Source organism: Hypoxylon fragiforme (assembly GCF_022984875.1).
Source record: "Hypoxylon fragiforme strain CBS 206.31 chromosome Unknown GGS25scaffold_7, whole genome shotgun sequence".
Lineage (NCBI taxonomy): Eukaryota > Fungi > Ascomycota > Sordariomycetes > Xylariales > Hypoxylaceae > Hypoxylon > Hypoxylon fragiforme.
This window is the reverse complement of record NW_026054762.1, coordinates 2,896,657-2,918,315: the sequence shown is the minus strand read 5'-3', so window position 1 is coordinate 2,918,315 and position 21,659 is coordinate 2,896,657. Positions and strand designations below refer to the sequence as shown.

At 48.5% G+C, this 21,659-nt stretch overlaps 8 protein-coding genes across 8 annotated transcripts; 3 read left to right on the top strand and 5 right to left on the bottom strand.

Moving 5' to 3' along the window:
• Positions 1-65: 65 nt before the first annotated feature.
• On the bottom strand, positions 66-2,312 carry GGS25DRAFT_501307 (recombination protein Rad52). The gene is made up of 3 exons (XM_049261914.1): positions 2,038-2,312; positions 1,311-1,972; positions 66-1,254 (listed from the first exon to the last, which is right to left on the bottom strand). Exons 1-3 carry the CDS (start codon positions 2,043-2,045, stop codon positions 338-340), a joined length of 1,587 nt encoding a protein of 528 aa, XP_049115110.1. The 5' UTR covers positions 2,046-2,312; the 3' UTR covers positions 66-337.
• Positions 2,313-3,237: 925 nt separating this feature from the next.
• GGS25DRAFT_524114 (uncharacterized protein) lies at positions 3,238-4,055 on the top strand (the record flags this gene model as incomplete). The annotated part of the gene is made up of 3 exons (XM_049264542.1): positions 3,238-3,400; positions 3,495-3,853; positions 3,924-4,055. 3 exons carry the CDS (start codon positions 3,238-3,240, stop codon positions 4,053-4,055), a joined length of 654 nt encoding a protein of 217 aa, XP_049115109.1.
• Positions 4,056-4,944: 889 nt separating this feature from the next.
• On the bottom strand, positions 4,945-7,357 carry GGS25DRAFT_501304 (uncharacterized protein). Its single transcript, XM_049261913.1, has one exon. The coding sequence runs from the start codon at positions 7,254-7,256 to the stop codon at positions 5,616-5,618; it is 1,641 nt and encodes a 546-aa protein (XP_049115108.1). The 5' UTR covers positions 7,257-7,357; the 3' UTR covers positions 4,945-5,615.
• Positions 7,358-9,015: 1,658 nt separating this feature from the next.
• GGS25DRAFT_501302 (uncharacterized protein) lies at positions 9,016-10,452 on the top strand. Its single transcript, XM_049261912.1, has one exon. It carries the CDS (start codon positions 9,508-9,510, stop codon positions 9,988-9,990), a length of 483 nt encoding a protein of 160 aa, XP_049115107.1. The 5' UTR covers positions 9,016-9,507; the 3' UTR covers positions 9,991-10,452.
• Positions 10,453-10,804: 352 nt separating this feature from the next.
• GGS25DRAFT_501301 (actin-related protein, ARP1 class) lies at positions 10,805-13,307 on the bottom strand. The gene is made up of 3 exons (XM_049261911.1): positions 12,437-13,307; positions 11,602-12,372; positions 10,805-11,545 (listed from the first exon to the last, which is right to left on the bottom strand). Exons 1-3 carry the CDS (start codon positions 12,743-12,745, stop codon positions 11,483-11,485), a joined length of 1,143 nt encoding a protein of 380 aa, XP_049115106.1. The 5' UTR covers positions 12,746-13,307; the 3' UTR covers positions 10,805-11,482.
• A 364-nt stretch (positions 13,308-13,671) lies between these two features.
• GGS25DRAFT_524110 (MFS general substrate transporter) lies at positions 13,672-15,651 on the bottom strand (the record flags this gene model as incomplete). The annotated part of the gene is made up of 6 exons (XM_049264541.1): positions 13,672-13,892; positions 13,978-14,755; positions 14,812-14,913; positions 14,971-15,339; positions 15,405-15,541; positions 15,600-15,651. The coding sequence occupies 6 exons, from the start codon at positions 15,649-15,651 to the stop codon at positions 13,672-13,674; spliced, it is 1,659 nt and encodes a 552-aa protein (XP_049115105.1).
• An 818-nt stretch (positions 15,652-16,469) lies between these two features.
• On the top strand, positions 16,470-17,894 carry GGS25DRAFT_515281 (putative monooxygenase; the record flags this gene model as incomplete). Its single annotated transcript, XM_049263067.1, has 1 exon — positions 16,470-17,894. The coding sequence occupies one exon, from the start codon at positions 16,470-16,472 to the stop codon at positions 17,892-17,894; it is 1,425 nt and encodes a 474-aa protein (XP_049115104.1).
• A 597-nt stretch (positions 17,895-18,491) lies between these two features.
• Positions 18,492-19,362, bottom strand: GGS25DRAFT_390661 (uncharacterized protein). Its single transcript, XM_049258346.1, has 2 exons — positions 18,777-19,362; positions 18,492-18,693 (listed from the first exon to the last, which is right to left on the bottom strand). Exons 1-2 carry the CDS (start codon positions 18,959-18,961, stop codon positions 18,612-18,614), a joined length of 267 nt encoding a protein of 88 aa, XP_049115103.1. The 5' UTR covers positions 18,962-19,362; the 3' UTR covers positions 18,492-18,611.
• Positions 19,363-21,659: the final 2,297 nt, after the last annotated feature.

The following is a 21,659-nucleotide window of genomic DNA, read 5'->3' as shown; positions in this document are numbered from 1 at the left end:
ATGGCCATATACAGCTAGAATTATTGTTTAGGACTTTGGGTCACCGCGTATTTTCATGTCAATGAGGTCGTATTGGAGATGCCTTCATAATCATCACGTGCATATGTACCTATATCTATCAATGGGTAGAAACAGGATATCAGCAACTCGAGGCTTTAGAGCCTAAGAGCTCCAGACTTGAAAAATGCTAACAAAATGACATCTAATTGGGTATGGCATAGAGTCAGCATCATGCACTCCGAACGCCAAACATTGCTAGCCAGAGAAATGGACCGCCTATACCATAGCCCGTAACCACCGTACATCCCTACGATAATCCCTTTTCCTGGCCGGTTGCTTAAGACATCCTCTGTCTCTTGACATCCATTGCCCCCATTCCCGCACCCTGAGCGGAACCGTTATTCGTGACTTCGGTAAGCGGTGTCCTGTTCACGGGATCCGGACCTGTGGGTGCCGGCCGCTTTACCGTTAAGGGCCGGTACTGGCCACGATTTCCCATTGGGCTCCCTACTCCTGGAGCTCCGATCTGCCGCGCTTGACTTAATGCGGGATTGCCAATACCGCCCACGCTGGGTCTGCCAGGACCCGCACCGGGCCCAGAGAACAAGTTGTTTCCTGTTGGGGCACCGGCTGGAGCACCGGCCAGGCCAAGCGCTGGTTCCTGGTCCCTCTTTGTAGGTGGGACGTGTTGTCCGGACTTAGATACCGGCTTGGAGGAGTTGTGATCGATGCCCGGTGTTTTTCGAATCGAAGGACTGTCTAGACGGGGATTGAACAGCTTGGCTCCTTGAGTGGGGATAATAGCTGCGTCTGGGGGTGCATCTTCGGGTAGTTTCGGAATTGAGCGAGCTGAAAAGAAAGACACTGGTTCTGTTGGCGCTGCGCCGTTTGGAGGTGGTGTATGTGTTTTATTATTGGCTAATGCTTGCTGTGCTGCATTGGCGGTATGAATGGGGGGTTTGGGATATGGTTGCGGGTTCGGGCGGCCTTGGAAAGATGTACCTGGTCGTTGTTGTGGTGGCTGATTGGGGGTGAGAGGTGGTCTAGGAGGTTGAACAGCCGGCTTTGGTGGCGGTTGCATTTGCCTCGAGACATTGTTTGTAGATGGAGTATGATGATCATTGGTACTAGACTTCTCATTTGAACTCATGGTATGAGGACTGGGTAGCACTACCTCATCAGGGTGGCCGTCCTCGGTAACGCCAAAGTCGGCTATGTCAAAGTCACCAAAGTCCTCGTCAAGTAAGTCTGATACTACAAATCCAAAATATCAGCATCCGCCCAGTCAATATCATCAGAGTCAAACCCACCATGCGCGCTCATCTTGTCACCCCCGGCACTCTTATCCGCCTCCGCCTGAGTCGTTTTCGGCTCAATCTTCACAGGAGTCGGCTCCTTCTTGACGAAATCGGAATGGCGATGCAAGTTACTCTCGTCAAACTTGACTGGTGCAACCTTTATCTTGGTGACCTTTGATAGGTATTCTTTATCGTATATACAATTACCCAAGACATTGCCGAAATTGCGCAGCGCACGTTTCAGCGCGTCCGTGGTACCCTCCTTTTTCGCCTTCTCGAATGCAGCTGCTTTTCCTTTACAGTTCTCTATGTGACCGTATCCAATATCCTCGTGGTAGGTGCCGTCTCGAAGTGTAACTCTCATGATAACAGATAGACCGAGAGATATTTTGAAGGTCTGAGGGTTCTCGTCGACAAAATCAACCTGTATGTTCTGAATGCTGGAGGACCAGCCATTGAAGCCGAAAACATCATTGGCGAGAGCGATGCATTTGTCGGCGGCGATATAATGGACCTTTTGACCAGATGGACCGTTACGGGATGAGAGATATTCGGGGCCTAGCTGTTTGCCCAAGCGTGATTGCAAGGTAGCAATTTGAGCAGCAGTAAATTCGGACATGCGAGGTACCGACTCCTCAAAAGGGTTGGTGATAGTGCTGTGCTGGTCACCTGGACTTTATCATACTTGATGTTAGTCATTACGCGTTAAAAGGATAGGAGTAAGGAGAGGGGGACATACGCAGGCATCGCGACAAGATTACGAGCGCAATGGAGGAACCATGGGAATTTCAAGGTTGATTCGAGATCAAATAGTTCAGCATAAGTACGTTTTGGAGGAATAACAGGAATAACAGGAATAACGTGTGCAAAATATAAGAATTACGAATGGGGGATGAAGAAAGAACTCTTCTCGATTGATTTTCTTTTTTTAATTGAAATTAATTGAGTTAATTGAAATCACTTTCAAGGTTCTATACTAATATGTTGTAGTAACTCGACGCGGCAGCTGCGCGGGTAGAAAGTTACACAGCGCGCAACAAAGCTTTAGGCACCTAAACAGCTTTAAAACGCAATAAGTGGAGCATTATAAGTCTTCAATTACATAATCAGGCATGTAGTTACTACTAGTAGTACACGCGCGCTCATAAACACCAAGTCACCTGACTGCATTTATTTGCTACATGTACCTTTTCAAACCATAAGGTTATTTACTACATGTAGGTATACTTTACTCCACTAATACAAACTTGAATAAGGGCACCATCAACAACTTTACAATGGATGACTCGGTATATTGGAATGGAGGCAACTAAAATCCCCCCGACGGGCTCGGTGGTGGGGGTATTAACATCCTCATCGAAATCATACTAGGTAGTCGCTGATCTGGTTCCTCTACGCGAGCGGCCTAAGTACACAAGTATCATATTCATTGTTTATACAGTTGCCGTCGTTCTCGGTCCTTTCATCGGCGGTGTCTTCACTCAGCGGGTTAGCTGGCGATGGGTATTTTACCTAAACCTTCCAATAGCTGATGTTGCATGGGTGTTGTTAGCACTGGTGCTTAGGGTTCGCTACGCCAAAGATGCCACTCGTAATTCATTAAAACGCGTTGATTTTGGGGGAAATGCTCTCCTGATCGCATCTGTCGTTTCTGTTCTCCTGGCTCTGACCTGGGGTGGCGTCGAGTTTCCCTGGTTAGATAGCCTTCGTTAGCATAGAGTCTACGTCCTTGATAGTAGAGCCCACCATGCCTATCAGAATATTCTCCAACAGAACGTCCTTGGGGGGCTTTGCTTTGACGTTTATCCATTCCATGCTTCTGTACTGGACTACATAGTACGTACTTTTTCCAGTTTATTTCCAGGCTGTTTTGGAGGGTGACCCTATCACATCAGGAGTCAACCTCCTTCCGTTCGCAGCCGTGTCTACGCCGTTCGCGATGGGTGCTGGTATGGGAATCTCGAAGTTTGGCCGTTACCGTCCTTGGTTCTTTCTTGGCACGGCTGCCTTTGCCATCTCATTCGGGCTCTATAGCCGGCTCGATGAGAATTCATCCGCTGCGTATTGGGCTGGAGCACAGTGCATCGGTGCTGCGGGAGTTGGTATGTTGGTAACGACTACGCTGCCCGTGATCCAGGCACCCCTGATAGAATCCGACCAAGCTGTGGCCACAGCCACATGGGGGTTCATCCGCAGCTTCGGCGGCGTTATGGGTTGTGGCCATTCCAGCTGCCATTTTCAACTCCCGCGACAATGAGCTGCTCGTTCGGATCGAGGACTCTAATGTGCGAGAGCGTTTGGCCAACGGTGGAGCCTACGCCTTAGCCACGGGCGGCTTCATGTCTTCGCTGAACCAGAACCCGGCCCTGAAAGCTGTGATGAAGAGCATTTACGTGGACAGCTTGAAGCGCTGCTGGCAAGTCGCCATCGGATTCTCCCTTCTCGGCTTAGTGGTTGGTATGACGATAAAGCAAGTCGCCCTGCGGACGGATCTACAGACGGAGCTTGGGATAGAGAAGGACGACGAGAAAATCAAGGATGAGACGCGTGAAGGCGTAATAGCACATACAGGTTTACCTACCTACCTAGGTTATTATGGGTCGGATGAGGGTATGGGCTAAATAGGGGGATGAGCCACCAGGGTTTGACACGGTTATATTTAGTGGCAATGACAATGACGGAGGGGATCAAACCGAGGGGCAAATCACTGTCACGAAAGACTTGGATGTGGTAAAAGGAAGTGAGAGCCCGGCTTGAAATACTGCGGTGATGAAGACTGATTCGCCACGGATGTTTGAGCTTTGGAAATGTGACCCCTTTTCGGCCTGTCCTGGTTATCTATATATTCCTACTGCCCTATCTCCGGGTTATGCTTCATTCATCTCATATGCTATACACGTAGTAGCTTCAACCACACGAGCTGGACGATAATGAATTCGCTAAGCGGGACTCTATACACAAAACAATGATCTTCTTGATAGCAGCAACTACAGCCCGGATTAGGATTTTAATATAATTGCTTTCCTTTCAAGCTAGGTTAGATCTCTCGGCATATATTCGTATAAATAAGTAATACCTCATCACATTGCAACAATCCATAATCCAATATAATTGCCAAGCTAGAGACTGACCATCTTGATATACCATACCTAGACAGTCTCTCGAACAATGCACTTGATATCATCGTTGTCTTGAATGGCGTCCAGTAACCTTTTTAAGATTATTATCACATACCTACCCTTCGCCCCGTGTGTAAGCATCCGCGTGGAATCCACATGGGTGAGCGTCCATGGAAGCTTTATCAACACGGATGAAATACTCATCCCAATATTCATGTGAGCTGGGTGGCTTTGCAAACAAAACTACCTAGTATTTAACCTCCTAGTGAAGCCTGCCGGAGTGTATGGCAGACCGATGATACTCTTAAACGGCATGAAGTAGGGACCTCCTGTGCCCCTTACATAAATGTTACATGCGAAGGGAGAGATATACGGCAATCAGAAAGCGTGAAGGAACTGTTGGTAGTTGGTTCGACGTCTCCTTTGTTCCTGGACATTCCTAAGTGCCCACCGATCTTACGCAGGTTAATCAATTTATAGAAGACCCCGCCTACTTCCCGAGGTCATTATTCTACTGATAAAAAGGGGGGGCATGCGCCTTTTACATTCACTCGCATCTCGCAAGCCAAGTCTCTAGCCTAGTTACATCCATGATGGGCAAGTCGTCAACACCACGCCTGTAGATTCTTGAGATGGCCGTGGCACCTGATGTACGAACCAGTTTAGTTCGTAGAGATGCTCGTAGACTCTTACAACAACAGCAACAACAACAGCAGAGAGATACTAACCTTAGATACTAAGGCTGCGCTTGAACTCGCATACCCTAGATAGTACTCTGGACAGTACTCCATCCTATTAAGAGCCGTGGATCCTTCGGTATTGATACCTACTAGGTACAGAGACACCTGCACTAGAATTTAGGTGGAATAGGTATAGTGGAGGTACCCAAATACATAGTAGGTACCAACATCTAGTCATAAACCATCTGCGTCGGTGCTTTGCCATGCAGTTCGGCAGATCCTGACACGCTCAAGAAAAAATTTCGGCACGTTCCTATTCCACCAAGCTAAGATGTTCAAGATGCCAGCTAGCTCAGATACTCTGTACTCCTATTGTCAGTGTCCCCGGGATTGAATACCTCGGTCAAGAAAAGAAGAAAAGAAAGGATGCCTAGTGCTTAGGCCTATAAAGAACTAGATTGCCAATTTTCAAAAGTCATTATCATTATGCTTGATTTAGCCGCCTCCTTCCTTACCCCCTAATCCTCATTAAACATCCAGACACTCTGCCGCTCCTTTGCCTTTCCCACGGCCAAGCTATCATATCCGTCCCCCATGACCGTGCGTTCGAGACAAAACTCCATTTCGACCACGGCCCAGTGCTGCTGCTGCTCAGCGGTAGCTGCAAAGGCGTCGTGGGATGATATTTCAGTCGTGCTAGACGGCGCGAGGTGCTCAGGTGTCCAGTGCCACCACCATTCCAGAAACACGAAGAAATACTTGATCGGCCGCATGAACTGCAGCGGCGTCAGAAGGCGGGTGTGTGCCTCGAGTAGCAGAGGAGGCCCCGCGTTCACGTTCCAGTCGGCATGTATGAGGGGGCTAGGTTTAAAGCCCCTGGGAGCATCTACCAATGAGTAGACGATGAGCTTCAACTTGTCCAGGTTCGCGTGGCATTTGAGGTGTGCGATGGCGAAGCACCAGTCTAAGTAGAGAGGGCTCCGAAATTCTGGGCAGGATACCGAGTTGGTCAGCGGAAGGATAAGCTCTAGAGAGTGGATATGGCGAAGCACCTCCGGCCACATGTGTCTCGTGATGAACCGCGACGCGTCCAGGCGAAGCAGGCTATAGCGAGTGCAGACGCTGCGTGTGGCACCCTTAGACGGCATGATCGTGACGTTATTGTGCGAGTAGAATACATCGATCGCGTGCTGGTAAAACACACGGCTGACGGACATGAAGGCTTTTGGTGGGGCCCAGCAGTGGCAGTGGGAGGAGTATGCGCTTCGCCGGCTGCGGCAGAAGGACCCTGTCACGATGGAAGTCACCGACGTGCAAAACAGCCGTCTGCAGGCACATTGGTGTCTGTGCGAACAGCCATGTTCCATATATCCAGTGCCCCTAAACCTAAAGACGACGTGAAACCCCTTTTTTTGGTTCCATCGGACTTGGCCGTAAGGCGTCACGAGGTCAGTGTACTCGAGAATATGCCGCCGAATCTCGGCCGGAAGGTCTAAGAAACGGAAGGGACTGGTCCCCGTGTCCGGGTCGCCTCCTCGAATTCGGGTGACAATGTTCGAAGCTAGAACAGACAAGTGATGTTGCTGCTTCGACCCGAGCCGAAGCTCGCAGTCCTTCAGCTTGCCTGGGAACTCAAGTAAGGGTTGACAAATGGCACGAGTCTCTGAGCTGTCGCCCGTGTCAGAAATCAGATGCAACGTTAACGTGCCTGGGCTTATCTGCGATAGGAGATGCCGGGCTGTGGCTTGCCATGCCACTATTCGTTCAGGGGGAAGAGTGGTAGCCTGGACCTCAGAGCCAGGCCCATCATGAAGACTATCTTGGACGTGCAGGTGAACAAATAAGTGGCGTATACTCCGACACTCCTCTTGCGATAGACGACGCAAGATCCGTAGGGCATCGTGGCAACTTTCCCTGGCAACGATAAGGGCATTCCTGGTAAGAATAATTGATCTGACATGAGCAGAAATACTCCTGCACGTTTGGAGGAGGTTACGAGTGACGCTGTGCAGCTGAATTGTAGGATTCCACAGGAAGTTCCACATTCCGAACCTCAACCCCAAGCTGAGGTTATTATCTGAGATGAGACCGGCATCTAGATAAATGCGCTCTCTGATATCAGCTGGAAGGTCTAAAAGGGACCTGCGTATTGGCTGCATGGAGATATGGTGTTCTTATAGAGATGTGAGGTATGTGAGGTATGTGAGGTACCTAGGGTATGTTAGGTAAGCGAAACGTGAAGAGGACCCTACCTGGTAGGTACCTAGTAGTGAGGAACTCAGAACTGAACTGCGGCTGAATACCATGCAATTAGTCAGCAATATATACGAAATACATAACCTACATAGCTACCTAGTACTAGGTAGGTAGCTACATAACCTAGTCAACTCTCAATACAAACCACACTCCCCCGTCTTTCTTATCATGCAGTAGAGAGGCATCATCACCATGGCCAGTATGTTTGAAGCAACAATTATGTCCGTTGAAGCTGTCCTACGCGATACACTCGGCGAGGGAATGTCCAGAATACAGTAATTCAATCCCGTATCACCGACGAGTCGACGACTCAGACCCGGAGGATAGAGGCGCAAGTACCTCGGAGGCTCTTCATAAAATAACATGCTGTGCATTACTATTACTACATGTAGTGGGACAAACAAAGAAAAATCATTTACAAGTAACGCAATCAGGATTCTAGTTTTTTTTTATAGCTCGTTCGAACGCATGCCTCACGCCGGTATGAGAACGACCCGTAACAAGTGCGATGGCTGCTAGGTTACCTACTTCCAAGGTCATGACTAACTAAAGCAGCTGAGGTTATATAGGGCATAACAGGAGTGGATGCAAAAACTTCAACTTTTTCCCGCCTCCCCCCACAAATACTAGGCACACACACACTCTCTGTAATAGGCGACGGGCTAGTCAAGAACTCACCGAGCAAAATCTTCATGAACCGGCCGATTCGGGATATTTTACTCGATAGATACCTCTAGAAACGATTTTGACTTTAATCGCCGCAGTCATTTGTTCTCTAAGCGGTGGGGACCTACAGGTCCTACACAGGCTACACTACTAGGTACATAATAGTTGGGCACATAGCAAATAAAATGGGAATGCCCTAGTAAGCTTGGCCGGAGATGCTCATACCCGTCAACACACCTTCACTTCAACTACACCTGCTTTGATGTATTTAAATGAAAAATTTCCAACGGGGAGACCGTACGTCAGCAGCATGGCTGGACATTCTAAACATGGCAAATCGCATAGGAACATATGGCGAAATTTGGCCTCCCATTTATCTCAGCTGCTGTAAGCGAATCAACGTGGCCAGCCACTCAGATCTATTGGCTGCGGATTGCAGCGGCTCCTGGATCCAGCCAGCCCGTACCTGCAGGGAGGCACACCAAAGCTGGGCTGGCTGGCAGACAGGATTCGATGATCTGGGCTGCTGTACTTGTAGTCTTGTACAAAGTTACAATTGTAATACAACACCGTATGACGGTTGCCGAGTTCTTCTCACCAATCCAAGCAAGCCCAAGCATAAAATGCTTCAATGGTCTTGTCCCAAAGCAGAAAAATTGCACCACCTAGAGCCCATCTCGCATAACCCCTGTCTAGTGGGCGAGGGAAGAAAGAAAAGCAAACTATGGGGTAATTTTTAGGTACGAGAAACTCACCTTGCAGCAGCTTGCAGGTCTCATGATGCCCCTACCCAAGGCCCGATTTCGTAACCGCATCGACCTTGGGAGCTTCTGTTAGCTAATACCTTGCTAATGGGATCCATCACGCGGCTACCCCAGATTCCACCATCTTGCCGTTAACTGCTAGGCGCCTTACGACATCGATGCCAAGAACGATGATTTTTGCTGTCCAAGCCCCCCTAGTCATGTCCAAATTCACCTCTTAGTGTCCTGTCCATAGTTACCGCGTGCCTTAATTTTTTTTTCTTGCTAAACTTGCTAAACCACCATTTTGGCCCTTCGAAAATTTTCCCAAATTGCATGTTGTTTTATTTGCTTTAGCTGAAAGGTAAGGAGTACGTAGTTACGTATCGTTGGCCACATGTAGCTTTTTTAGTTTTTCCCTTCTTCTAGGCATTCCCCTTTGTTTCTTTCCTCCCACGTGCCGTACCTAAACCAGCCAGGAACTGTCTCGTGGGAAACGGTTGTAACTATGACAAAGGGCTTTGCCTGCTTCCTCCCCCCCCCCTGGTCATCACGACAGAAATACCTATAATAACTCCATATCCTCTTTCCATTCCCGTGAAAACACGTTTGCTTTTTGACCCTTATCCTTAAATACCTACCTAGTAACAAAGGCGTAAAACCCATATTACTCGCGTAACCTACATATCTCGCTGCTAAACATCCAATACCTTGATACTTGCCTACCTACTCATCACCGCCCACCATGCCCAACTTCACCATCACCGAGCCCCACCCCACCGTCCACCAGAACGCATACGTGCACTCGGGCCGCGGCGGCGCAGGCAACTACTTCCGCGCGCCCGCCACCACGCCGCCCTCCGGCATCCCCACGCAGCCCCTGACCAGCACCACCACGCTCAAACCCTCCCCCTCCACCACCACCACCTCCGCGTCATCATCGCGATACCACTCAGGCCGCGGCGGAGCCGGCAACGCGCACGTGTCCTCCGCGAAGCCGGTCCTCTCGTTCGACGAGGAGTTCGCGCACCAGACGAACATCGAGCAGAAGCCCGTCGGGTACGTGGGGCGCGGCGGCGCGGGAAACGTGTACGGCGCCGGCAGCGGCGACAACAACAGCAACAACAACGGGACCCGCAAAAGCAGCGATGCGTCGAGCCAGCACAGCGCCAGCAGCGCCGGCAGCCTGACGAACATCTGGAGCCGCCTGAGCCACCACCGCCGCTGAGAAGCCTGGGAGCCCGTGATGGGGCGGGCGGCTAAACGGCCAATGGCCAATCATCAAACGATCATCATCCTGAACGATGACAAACGCACTCCGTATTATATCATGATTTGACACATCATCTTCTTCTTCTTCTCCACCCCTATTTTTTTTTTTTTTTTTTTTTACTTTTTGCTTTTTTGAGGGTTTGCAGCCACTGGGTTTATACAGACAGCACGGCGCATCGGAGTTGTTCATGGGGCTTCTCATAGGTAACTACTTACGCCTAGTTATGTATATGAGTCGAAAGAATCGGAAAAGCAAAAAGACACATAAAAAAAAAAAACTTTTGAAGTAGTAGTTCTCTACCTTAGGTACTCAGGAGATCAAAAGAGTTTCGGGGCCTCAGAAGCAAACCAACCAGAGCGACAGAGATAACTAGGTTAGAGAGTTGGGGAAACCCCCAAATCAGGTCTCGACGCGCCCTCCCCCCCCCCCCCCCCTCCCTCCTTGCCCGGCTGGTAGATTCCGGGAACGAAAAAGGGGGGTTAAGTAAGGGGGGGGGGATTTTATGACAGGTGTTTGGTTCTGGTGAATTTTTATTTTTTGGACGACGATGATATATATACAATACCCCCGATAGCGACTTTTTTTTTCTATTATAAGGAGCGAGCGGATTTTGAAGAGGGCTGTTTAGGTATATGTGTGTGGAAAGATGCATAGGTAGGTATACAGCCTGGCTTAGAACGGAACGGCACGGGGATGGGAACGGGGACGGGAATCGGATCAGGAATAGGATGGGATCCGATCATCTTCTAACAGTTCAATATAAAACAAAACCCATCAAGAAACCAAATATCCATTTACATATTCGTAATATTCAATATTCTCTGTCAATATTTGTACATGAATTGTTACCTACTAGGTATGTATAAGCCAAGCTGTATTATCAATTATTCTCAAGGGTTTCACTATCAGCATTTCATACATGTACTTCACATTCCACGTCGCAATTTAACATCGTCACCGCCACATAATATCTGCATCATCGTCGGATCGAGCATCATCATCAACGCCTGGGTATCTTTCTCATCTACATAAGATGACTTAAGGTATTCCGCCAAATAATCTGACACACAAGCTGGCCGGCTTCTCTATCGCATTTCATTTCCGTCCCCACTCTCCTCTTCTTCTTTCTCTTTCTTCCCTCCTCATTTCCCCTTTCCACTTCTCCTATCCCCTTCCGCATCTATCGTATTGTCTGAGTGGAGAGTTGAGCTTCCCCAACAGGCGATACCGTCATTAGAACGTGAACACGCGTTGGGATTTTTCTGGCGGCGCATATCGTATGCTTTCTCCCACGCGAACGTCTCGCACGTAATATGTATTAAAATTTGGTCCAGGAGACGGCGAGTTATCGTTATTCATTGCTCCCTCCTATTTCCCCTTATATTCTTGAACTCCGATGTCTCATCAGTATCATCAGTCTTTCAGTCAGATACGTAAGCAGCATAGGTTATGTCAGTTTCTTGTGAATGATATCCGGATTCTCGTGCCAGTCGTCAATGCTAACCCACATCTATACTTTTGTTAGTCTCTCATAGATATTCCCATTCTCAACCGTAATGCACATACCTTTCTGAACGTGCTCAGACCAGCGAGAATACTGCCTCCGATCCAGGTTGAGTATTTACGTTCTGGCGGAGCAAAGATTTTGATACGCATATCCTTAACGGCCAACTTCTTGACTTCACTGAGCAGGCGATCACCGAAACCTTTCGTAAGGGTGCTACCGCCGGAAAGCACAATGTTGGCGTAAAGCGCCTTGCGAAGGTCTAGATCTGTTCTGTTTATTGAGTCTGTGACAATCTGTTGGATGCCAGGATACTCTAGTCCTATAATCTCGGGGTCGAACAGGATCTCAGGCGCACGGAACCGTTCCTGGCCCACACGAAGCCGGTTGCCGTCGGGGAGTATGTATTCAGCCGTCTTGTTTGAATCTGGCTTGGCACTGTGCCAGTCCTTCTCTTCCGCTTTGGGATTTAGTGCCACGTATGAGACAGACTCCTTGATCAGCCGCACGACTTCCTTCTCGGCGCTTGTATGGAACACGTAGCCGCTCTTACGCAGAAGAGTCTGCATATACTCAGTGACGTCACGGCCGGCAACGTCAATGCGACGCATCGAAGATGGAATGGTGAACCCTTCATAAACCGGGACCGCATGGGAGACGCCGTCACCAGAGTCTAATACACAACCAGTTGTTCGGCCGCTAGCGTAAAGAGAGAGGACGGCTTGAATGGAGGTGTATAAGGCGGGGACGTTGAAAGTTTCGAAGAGGATCTGGGCGGCCGTGTCACGGTTCGCTCGTGGGTTTAGAGGAGGCTCAGTAAGGAGGACAGGATGCTAGTGGATAGGGGTAAACGTCAGCAGATTACCTTGTTAGGAATAAAGATAAATAGGCACATACTTCTTCGCTCATGGTTTTCAATCCTTCGCTGTAGACATATTCCCATATCTTTTCCATATCATCCCAGTCCGTGACAATACCGTGTTCTAGGGGATATCTTATCTTGAGAAGTCCCCTGAGCTCTGTTGCCGCCTTTTGGCCAATGAATACCTCGCCTTCCAACGCGCCGGCAAGCACTCGCAAATGCTTGGGTCGGCCTACAAAAGAGGGGAAATAACACTTGGGTAGATCATCACCTGCAAAGCCAGCCCGAATGGTACCCGAGCCATTGTCCAATACAATGGGGGCGTTGTGTAGGGTGTCTGTCATGGTTGGTGGTGTAGTGATGTAGTGGGTGGCTGTATCTTCTTGTCTGTCCACTCCGATCCCCGATTTCCGCTTTACCGTCTAACCCGTCGCCGTTGAACCTTGAGTTGCACAATATTTGTGTGTTTTCGATGTGTATGTGTACGCGCGTGTATCCGTATGTGCGTGTGCGTGTTGAAATATTGTAATTATTGTAATTATTGTGCCTTGAAATGATGGGTATACCGCTTGTTTGTTGCTTGCTGTAAACAGAGGCAACGAATCAGTTGAACAGGTAGTCAACTACTAATTAGCCCTAACGGGTATCACTTCAGAAAAAAAAGAGCCAACGGATAGAAAACAAGGATTACAAAAACACGGTTTGGTCGTCAGCCCGTAAGTCCAAGAAGCATCTCGTTGGGCGAATAATCCGGGGAAAGATAATGGAGACGATTTAATCCGAACTGTAATTGGAATTGGGACAGGAAATCAAAATGGGGACAATTTTTAGTTAGTAGCTAGCTTCTCTTTCCCTCTTTTTTTTTTTTGGCGACTTCTTTCAATCAATTCTTGACGCGATTTCCCGTTTGGATTCTTTAGATTTGTTCAGGAGCTCATGCAGGGGTCCGTGCCACATTGGTAAACTACCTAACCTTTAGGTTAGTAACTACGTACCTAACCCTACCTAAAGGTGGCCCAAGCTTTCTCCCTTCTTTTTTTTTTGGACGGGGAAAGCTGACATCAACATCAATTAAGTTGCGCATTGACCACTTGACTTTTCATGATGCTCAATTTGCCATTCTCATTCTCATTCTCATTCTCATTCTAACTATTCTTTATGTCTGTCTCTATTTCATGATGAGAACTTATAATCCTCAATTCTTACCCTCGTACCAGCATTGGGTATCTAATTCAGGAATACACATACAAATACATGATTTTATAATCCTTTAATCTTCATGCATAAACCGATGTAGCGCCTCATTTCTGCCAATATATCCCCGAATTCGCTTTCCATAAATCCATAGCGGAATTGTCAGCACATTGACAACTACGAATACGCCTCCCAGCACGTTGAACACATTAAGGACTCCAGATGCTGCTAGCCAATCGTTGACGAAGAAGGTTAAACCAAAGGTCAAAAGATTTCGAGCATTGATGGCCACGAACGCTATATCATAAAACACAGTAGTTAGTTATTTGAGTACTTTCACATCGATAAGAGGTGTAAATAAGGGTAATAGGGGAACACTGACCTTCTTCCGCCAGCTCCTTATGAGAATCAATGACATAGCCAAAGACAGACGCATTAGACAACGCAAGACTCATGTTTGCTAGACCAAAGCATAGCACCGGTCCAGTCCAATGTGTTTGGTAATGGATTGTGATACCGAATCCAAAGAAACCTACGACGCCAACTATGAAAGAAATGATGATTGGTGGCAGTCGAAACTCAGGTTCATAGATACCACGGTTCCTCTTGGCCAGAAACAAACACACCCAATCATTCAACGGTCCAGATATGACTTCTCCGATGAACGTCAGGATGAAAGGTGACAGTGAGATCAATCCCGTCTCAGATACCGAGAAGTTGTATGGCGGTGCGGTGAAGATGACTGCATTGACAACGCTGAAGACGACGATCAAGCTCAACGTAACACCGTAGTTTAGGAATGCCCAGAGCACGCCCGGGTAGAAGAAGATTACCATGGGACGCAAGAAGATCTTCCAGAGTGGCGTATCAGTATAAACTCCATCCCAGAGCCGCATGCTTCGCAAAAATGACTCTTTCTTCTCTGTCACGACACCGGTTTCTACTGCGTCCGTATTCGCAGACTCCTCATGCTCGGTTGAGGCAATCTTCTTCTCGGAAGCGTCCGAAGTTGTGTCATGAGTCGTAGCCCCTCTAGCTACCAGTTGTTGCACAAATGGCTGTCTTCGATATGCCGTTTCGGGGACGAATAGGATGACCGCAGGTAGCAGTATGCCAAAAATGATGGCACACCAAATTAACGTCCATTGCCAACCTTGATCCTACACAGTCTGTTAGGTAACGGTTCGCTATAGCACAGCTTTCGCCAGGAACTTACCTCAATAATGTAACCGGCAATAAGAGAACCACCGCTAATACCACAGAGAAGGAACATGTTCCACATCGCAATTCGACTGGCCCGTTCGTGAACGTAGTAAATCTATTAAAGCAAGATTAGATTAACAGAAAGGAAGGCGAGGCTTGGGGGTATAGTTACATCTGCGATCGTGCACTGCACCAGAACCTCATATGGTGCCATGCCCAATCCACTCCAGATTCGGCTACCCAGAAAGCTGTCGTAATCCTTTGCAAAGGATCCCCAGATGCTTCCAGTCAACATGATTATGCTGGATAACACATATACCGGTCGTCGACCAATTTTCTTTGCGAGTGGGTTGAGGACAAATAGTGAAAGTCCGATCATCAAAATGATCCAGGCCGTTGCTTGTGAGAGCTTGCTGACGGTAATGTTCAGCGCCGCAGCGATCTCAACAAAGCCCGGCGAAAGCATCGGGCCATAGGCGCCTACGACACCGGCAGACAGTCCCACGATGACGAGGATGACATCTTTTCGCCATGTCGGCCACTATATTATTGTGAGTTTTCAACCTTATAAGCCTGTTTACAGGCTGTTCACGGGGGATGGCTCACATTCAAGGGGTCGTTGGGTGAGTCGGTTGGCTGAGGGGCCAATATGGTGTGCGCATGTTTTCCAGTTCCGTGCTTGAGTAAGTCGCGGGAGACATTTCGATATTCCTCTGGCATGTCGGTCTGGTCAGAGAGCATAACTGAATCGGCAAATTAGCAACTATACAATTTTGTAACATTTTCAAAGGACGGTCATACTCGTGCCAGGGACATTGCCCGTGTCTCGATCCTCTAAAATTCCCCAAGGCATCTTGTCGGCTTAGTGCTGTGAACACAAATATCGATGCTAGAAAAAGTTGTTTGTTTCTGATGAAAGATACTATTGACCTTCTCAGAGTTGAACCTTCTCAGACCGTCGACGCATACATGGGGAAGTCCAGTTCTGAAATACCCCAGATGTCGAATTTTGGAGAAGTGTATTAATAAGTGCCGACAATCTAGGTGCTCCTTGTTTTGGCCGTGGATATGTTACCGTGGAGCGTGACATCGCACCCCTCCCACTATCATTAATAGCATAACAAGCTGAATCGATCCACACGATCTAAACCAGATTTACAGCACGGCCGCGCTTCTGAAACGTGGGGATTGGGGTTTGCTAGTATCGTTGTCAGGCATGATTAAGCATATAAATGTCTGCGTGATACAACTGCCGACTCTCCTTTTCCAGACAGATGCGGGGAATTTTGTTCTAATATGGTTAGAGTGAAAGGGGGATGGATCGAACAGCCTCACATATACCTAGTCGCATCTCCACCCCCGAGACTAAGGGGGACTACAATGTATGGGGAATCTGGGGATATACGAATAAGAGGACGTGCACCTTCGGAGCAGCATACGTCACCGAGAACAACAGAAGCTTTTATCGTCGGTAGGATATTGTTAGTTCATAAGATATTCCCGAGGTTAAACACATTACGAGCATCTTAGATAAGTGCCAACTCCTCGGGTTCCCGGGGTTTAAGAGAGAGACGACCGGCAGAAAAAAGCAAAGCAAAAGGCAGACAAGATAAAAGGCTAGGTACGCAAAGTGATACAGCAGCAAAGTGATCAAGCAAAGGCAGTAAAAATATGGCCGAGTCACAGAAACCAACGCCAACGGGCATCAAAGTGATTGTGGTGGGTACGGGCTTCGCGGGGCTGACAGCCGCGATTGAATGCCACCGCAAGGGACATGATGTCTTGGTGCTAGAGAAATTCCCAGAGATCAAATTACTAGGTGACATCATCTCCTTCGGGCCCAACTCGTCGCGGCTCTTCCGTCGATGGCCTGGTGTGGCCGAGAAGATGGAGCCGCTGAGCATGCGGGCTGACGCTATCACCATCAAGTCATGGAAAGGCGAGACCCTTTTCACGCAGTACTGGGAAGGAGAGGACCAAGAATTCGGGATCCGCTATGACGGCCACCGAGGAGAGTTCCACGAGATCGTCTACAACCACGCCAAGGAGATCGGTGTCAAGATCAGACTGAATGCGCGAGTTGACGACTACTTCGAGGATGACAAAGAAACCGGCGTTGTCCTGGAGAACGGCGAGCGCATCACCGCAGACGTGGTGGTCGCGGCCGAAGGCGTGCGCAGCAAGGGCCGCAAGATCGTGCTCGGCTTCGAGGACAAGCCCAAGCCGTCGGGCTACGCGGTGTACCGCAGCTGGTTCAGCACCAAGGACATCGCGCAGGACCCGGACATCAAGTTCCTGACGGAGGGCGGCGACAAGCACATCGCGTGGATCGGGCCCGACGTGCACTTCATCGGGGCGTGCATGAAGAAGGGGCAGGACTTCTCGTGGGTCTGCACGCACAAGGACGACGCGGACATCGAGGAGAGCTGGCAGCTCGAGGCCCCCCTGTCGGACGCGCGCAAGGTGCTCGAGGGCTGGGACCCCGTCATCCAGAAGATCCTCGACAAGACGCCCTCGCCGCTCGTCGACTGGAAGCTCGTCTACCGCGACCCCCTGCCCACCTGGATCTCCAAGGGGCGGCGCATCGCGCTCATCGGCGACTCCGCGCACCCCTTCCTGCCCACGTCGATCCAGGGCGCCTCGCAGGCGATGGAGGACGGCGTCACGATCGCCGTGTGCCTGCGGGAGTGCGGGGGGCCGGACAAGGTGCGGGAGGCGGTGGCGGCGTTCGAGGCGATCCGGTACGAGCGCGTCAAGTCGGCGCAGAAGACGGGCGAGCAGACGCGCGACATCTGGCACAAGGCCGACATCGACGCCGCCAAGAAGAACCCCGAGAGCATGCGCCTGCGCCGCGAGGCCTGGATCCTCGGCTTCGACGCAGAGAAGTACGCCGAGGAGCAGTACGCCCGCACCGTCGAGGTGCTGAGGCGCACGGGCTTGCGGGATACCACCGAGGCGAGGAAGCTGCATGTGCCCGAGAGCACGGACGGGTATCTCGAGTACACGAAGGGAGCAGCAGCGGCGGCGGCGGCGCCCGTGGCGAAGGATACGATATCGACGGCGGCGCATGCGGCGGCGGGGACGGTGGTCGCGTGATTGATTGGCCCTTTGGGGGTTTTGCTTTGGGCTCGAGATGCCTTACCTACCTACCTGTTACCAACTCCTTACTTACTCCCTTAGATTACCTAACTACCTAGGTACACATGCACATAAATACCTATCACAATTACGATCAGATAGGTCAGGCTAGGTTACATAGCGATGTATAGATGTATAGATGAATACTTAAATTAAAGAGAATAAAGTCGACATTTTTGTAATGTGACTTTTACTATCCTAGGTATACTAAGTACTTAGGTAGGTATGTATAGGCTAAGACCTTTCTTCTTAACTACCTAGGTAGGTATGGATGCTATTATTTTTTTTTCTTCTGATCCTACTCAAGGTTCCGATCAGGTTTGTTTCTCTTTCGGGTAGATCGCCTACCCCCTTTTTCTGTCCATCTTTCATTTCATGCCCCCAAAACTCGACTCGATCTGATCAAGTGGTCCCGGAACGCCTAGTAATGTCATGATAATAATCCGCCAGGCTTTTTTCGGCCGGTCCCTTCAAAAACGCCCCAGTCGGATCCCATGTGTTTTGTTGTTGTTGTTGTTGTTTGTTCATGTATGCTGGAAGGGGGGGAAGGAAAATGCTATGCACAAGAAGTAGATAGTATGTGAGTCGTCGTGACGAAAGGGGGTTGGAGAGGACATTGTTGATTACATCTCCCCCCTTCCCCCTATATATCCCATGAAGGTGTAGGTGGAAAATTTAAAACCGTCCCACGTTGCCGTCGAGGAAGTACTTGGCCATGAAGGGCCAGGTGAGGAAGGTGCCCATCATCGGGAAGTATCTATATAGGGGATAATATGTTAGTCGCCGACGCTTTGTAGCTAAGAGATGGGAGGTAGAGGAGGAGGTGGTAATAAAACTTACACTGCAGCAACGCCGGCACGAGCACGCACGATACGGCCCCAGTCGGCGCGAGCGCCCTTGACGGTGGCGGGAAGAGCCTCAGTAGGGCCCTCGACGATCCGGGTTGATTGCCGGAAGGCCTTGAAGGCTTGTCGGGCGAGAGCGGAGAGGGGAGCTTGAGCTCGGGAAGCGATGGCGGCAGACATTTTTTTATGTGAAGTGTTTTTGTTTAGATGAGACGAGACTTTTTTTGTTGGATATCCAATAATGTTGTTTAGTAAGACAAGTGTCGAAGTTGATTTATTCGAGTTGAGATGTTGTTGATATGTGAAGAGTGGAGATGTCTATATTTCTCTATTGCAAAGATGTAGCAGAGAGGAGATTTATAAGTTATATATATATATATGATGATATATAGATGATGTTGTGATGTGATGTAATTGTATAGTAGGTATTGAGTGAAGATGTCTATGTTGCTGTGATGCTCTCTTTCATAACCCCAGAACAATGGCAGCCCATGGGTTCTCTTATACTAACTACATCACGAAGAGCCATTGGCGGTAATCTCGCTCCCAAACACCTCATCGCCCCAGAATACCCGTGAGCCTTACGCAGCATGGCGGTGCTGAACATACGAGCTGAGGCACAATCCGAGTTTAGCGGCGAGATCCAACGGCGTGGTTCCCCATTGACCGATGGATCGGGAATGCCCATGGCAATGTTCATGACAGGCGGGCCATGTGAAAAGTACACACGTAGTTACAATACTATGCCAATACGCAAAGGACTTTACCTGGTTGGGTCTGGTTGGTTCTAGTTTCTATCTAACATCTGGTGAGGTTTGGGAGGCGTCACGCCATTGCGGGCGGCTGACAGCGACTTCATTGGCGAACAGTTGCTATTCAGGGAATAATAGGATCAACGGATCAACTAAGCAACAAGGCAACAAGGCAACAAATGACCTAATTCGCGATGGGCGAAAAGGGATCGGAGATGAAAGGGTATGAAATCAGTTGGCTACGGTTGGTTGCGGCTGGTCTAATGGGGTTTGTCCTGGGAATTTTTGGGAATTTTTAGGAATTTTTGGAAATCTTTGGAAATTCTGGCCTGGTGCGTGGACTGCGTCGTACGATGCAATAGAAAATATGGTACGATCGGAGCCCGCCGACCTGTGTAGATCGTGGTTCTGGAAATCACTGGTGCAATGCCTAAAGTCAGTCGCCACATTAAAAGTTTTTGTGCTGGCTGATTGGATGACTGTCATGAGTCTGAGAGTCTGCACGTGACCTACGTCCTGTAATTATCAGATGAGGTAAGCTTTGAAGCTTATTCTCTCGGTCAACTCCTTTACTTACAGACATGCATGTCCTAACCTTAAGTGAGGCATGTATATTACCCTACAGCATATTTATTCCACGCTCCCTCCTACATTTTCTCCGTTGTTTCTTTTTTTTTCTTTTCCTTTTGGCCGAATGTGACAGCGACAACGTTAAATACATTGAAGTCAGGGTAGTCCGACTCTGACTTGGACTTCTCCAAAACGAGGCGTAACGATGAATCAAAGACCTCTTTCCCGCGATCTCTGCTATTAACTCCAACGAACTGGATCATGAGTCGATTACGATGATATCATCTGTCAAGACGCAATATGACTGACTGAGTCTGATACACTACGGGATATATCACAAGAGCGTGTTTTTCGAATGCCAGCGATTCCACGATATTGAGTTGTCGACTGAAGTATACGATTTGCGATCTGTTCGAATCTATCGCAAGTACCTGGGTAGCCATTCGGGAGAGAGAGGCCGTAGACACGGATCCATTCTACCTTGCTCATCAACAGCGATAGTGTGATATAGTGTGGTACATTGTTCACAATGTTGCCGCATTCTGCTCAACTGTCCAAAGCAGCAATACTTAATTTGTAGATGCCCAAGTTAGGTAGGTATAAAACCAACTCTCTTTTAAATAAGAAGCCTAGAATCTAGAATCAACATCTCAATCTATTGTCATTATTGTCCAGTTAGTCATAATAAGGGCTTTATAATAAACAACTTTGGGACTCCTCGAGTACGCCATGCGAAATTGACATTTTGATTTAATGGAACCTTTCTACCTGTTGAGTCTGGAAAATACGAGAAGGTCTACAGTCTACCTCTTCACATTCTAATTTCCTAGTACCAGGTTTGCATGACATATAAATGCTTTTAAAATTGGGGACTTGGTACGTAGTGATTATTGCTGATTGCCGGATAACTATCTAGTGCCTACGCCAGTAGTATCAAAAGCGAAGGGCAACTTGATGAGCGACGCCCACCTACTGGGCAAGTATCGTTAATAGTAAGAACCTGAGTGCGTAGAGGAACCAACTATTGACTGCAACCTCCGATTGTTGGAGAATATCGTGGCAATGTGCTTTGAGATGAGCTTATCTCACTACCTAAGGTATGTATGTAGTACACTTCATGATATCAACAATGCATTCACACTCCAATTCAATTCGCATTGAATAATTTTAGATGAATCTCAAACTCTATTGATGATAACTAACTAAGGGCTAAGAATAATAATCCGAGATCGACTGCATGCCAAGATTCGGGAGTAACCTGGGAAATAACTACGAATAACTTGAATATACCCACGCACGGGCCACCATATTACCGCCTTCTCCATCAATTAAGCTTACATTCTACCTAACCTAGTTACCTACATAATAGCGTTAGTAGTAGCATATTTACCTTCTACATACCAACTTTTGTACTGACAGCATACTACTAGTAGTAATCTGCTATTATGAGTAGATGAGGATGATTAAGTCTTATATTCGTTGATATAAAGAACCAGACCAGTTCAGTGATACTCATCAACTTGTATACGACTTATACGCGAATCTCCAAATCCCAA

What these genes read in the sequence shown, in the direction of transcription:
- GGS25DRAFT_501307 (XM_049261914.1), bottom strand. An exon ending in TGACAAGATGAGCGCGCATG is followed by an intron (nt 1,255 to 1,310) that starts GTGGGTTTGACT and finishes TTGGATTTGTAG; the next exon opens with TATCAGACTTACTTGACGAG.
- GGS25DRAFT_501304 (XM_049261913.1), bottom strand. Translation starts at nt 7,256, where the DNA reads ATGCAGCCAATACGCAGGTCCCTTTTAGACCTTCCAGCTGATATCAGA.
- GGS25DRAFT_501302 (XM_049261912.1), top strand. Translation starts at nt 9,508, where the DNA reads ATGCCCAACTTCACCATCACCGAGCCCCACCCCACCGTCCACCAGAAC.
- GGS25DRAFT_501301 (XM_049261911.1), bottom strand. Translation starts at nt 12,745, where the DNA reads ATGACAGACACCCTACACAACGCCCCCATTGTATTGGACAATGGCTCG. An exon ending in TGAAAACCATGAGCGAAGAA is followed by an intron (nt 12,373 to 12,436) that starts GTATGTGCCTAT and finishes CCTATCCACTAG; the next exon opens with CATCCTGTCCTCCTTACTGA. An exon ending in GTCTGAGCACGTTCAGAAAG is followed by an intron (nt 11,546 to 11,601) that starts GTATGTGCATTA and finishes ACAAAAGTATAG; the next exon opens with ATGTGGGTTAGCATTGACGA.
- GGS25DRAFT_390661 (XM_049258346.1), bottom strand. Translation starts at nt 18,961, where the DNA reads ATGTCTGCCGCCATCGCTTCCCGAGCTCAAGCTCCCCTCTCCGCTCTC. An exon ending in CGTGCCGGCGTTGCTGCAGT is followed by an intron (nt 18,694 to 18,776) that starts GTAAGTTTTATT and finishes TCCCCTATATAG; the next exon opens with ATACTTCCCGATGATGGGCA.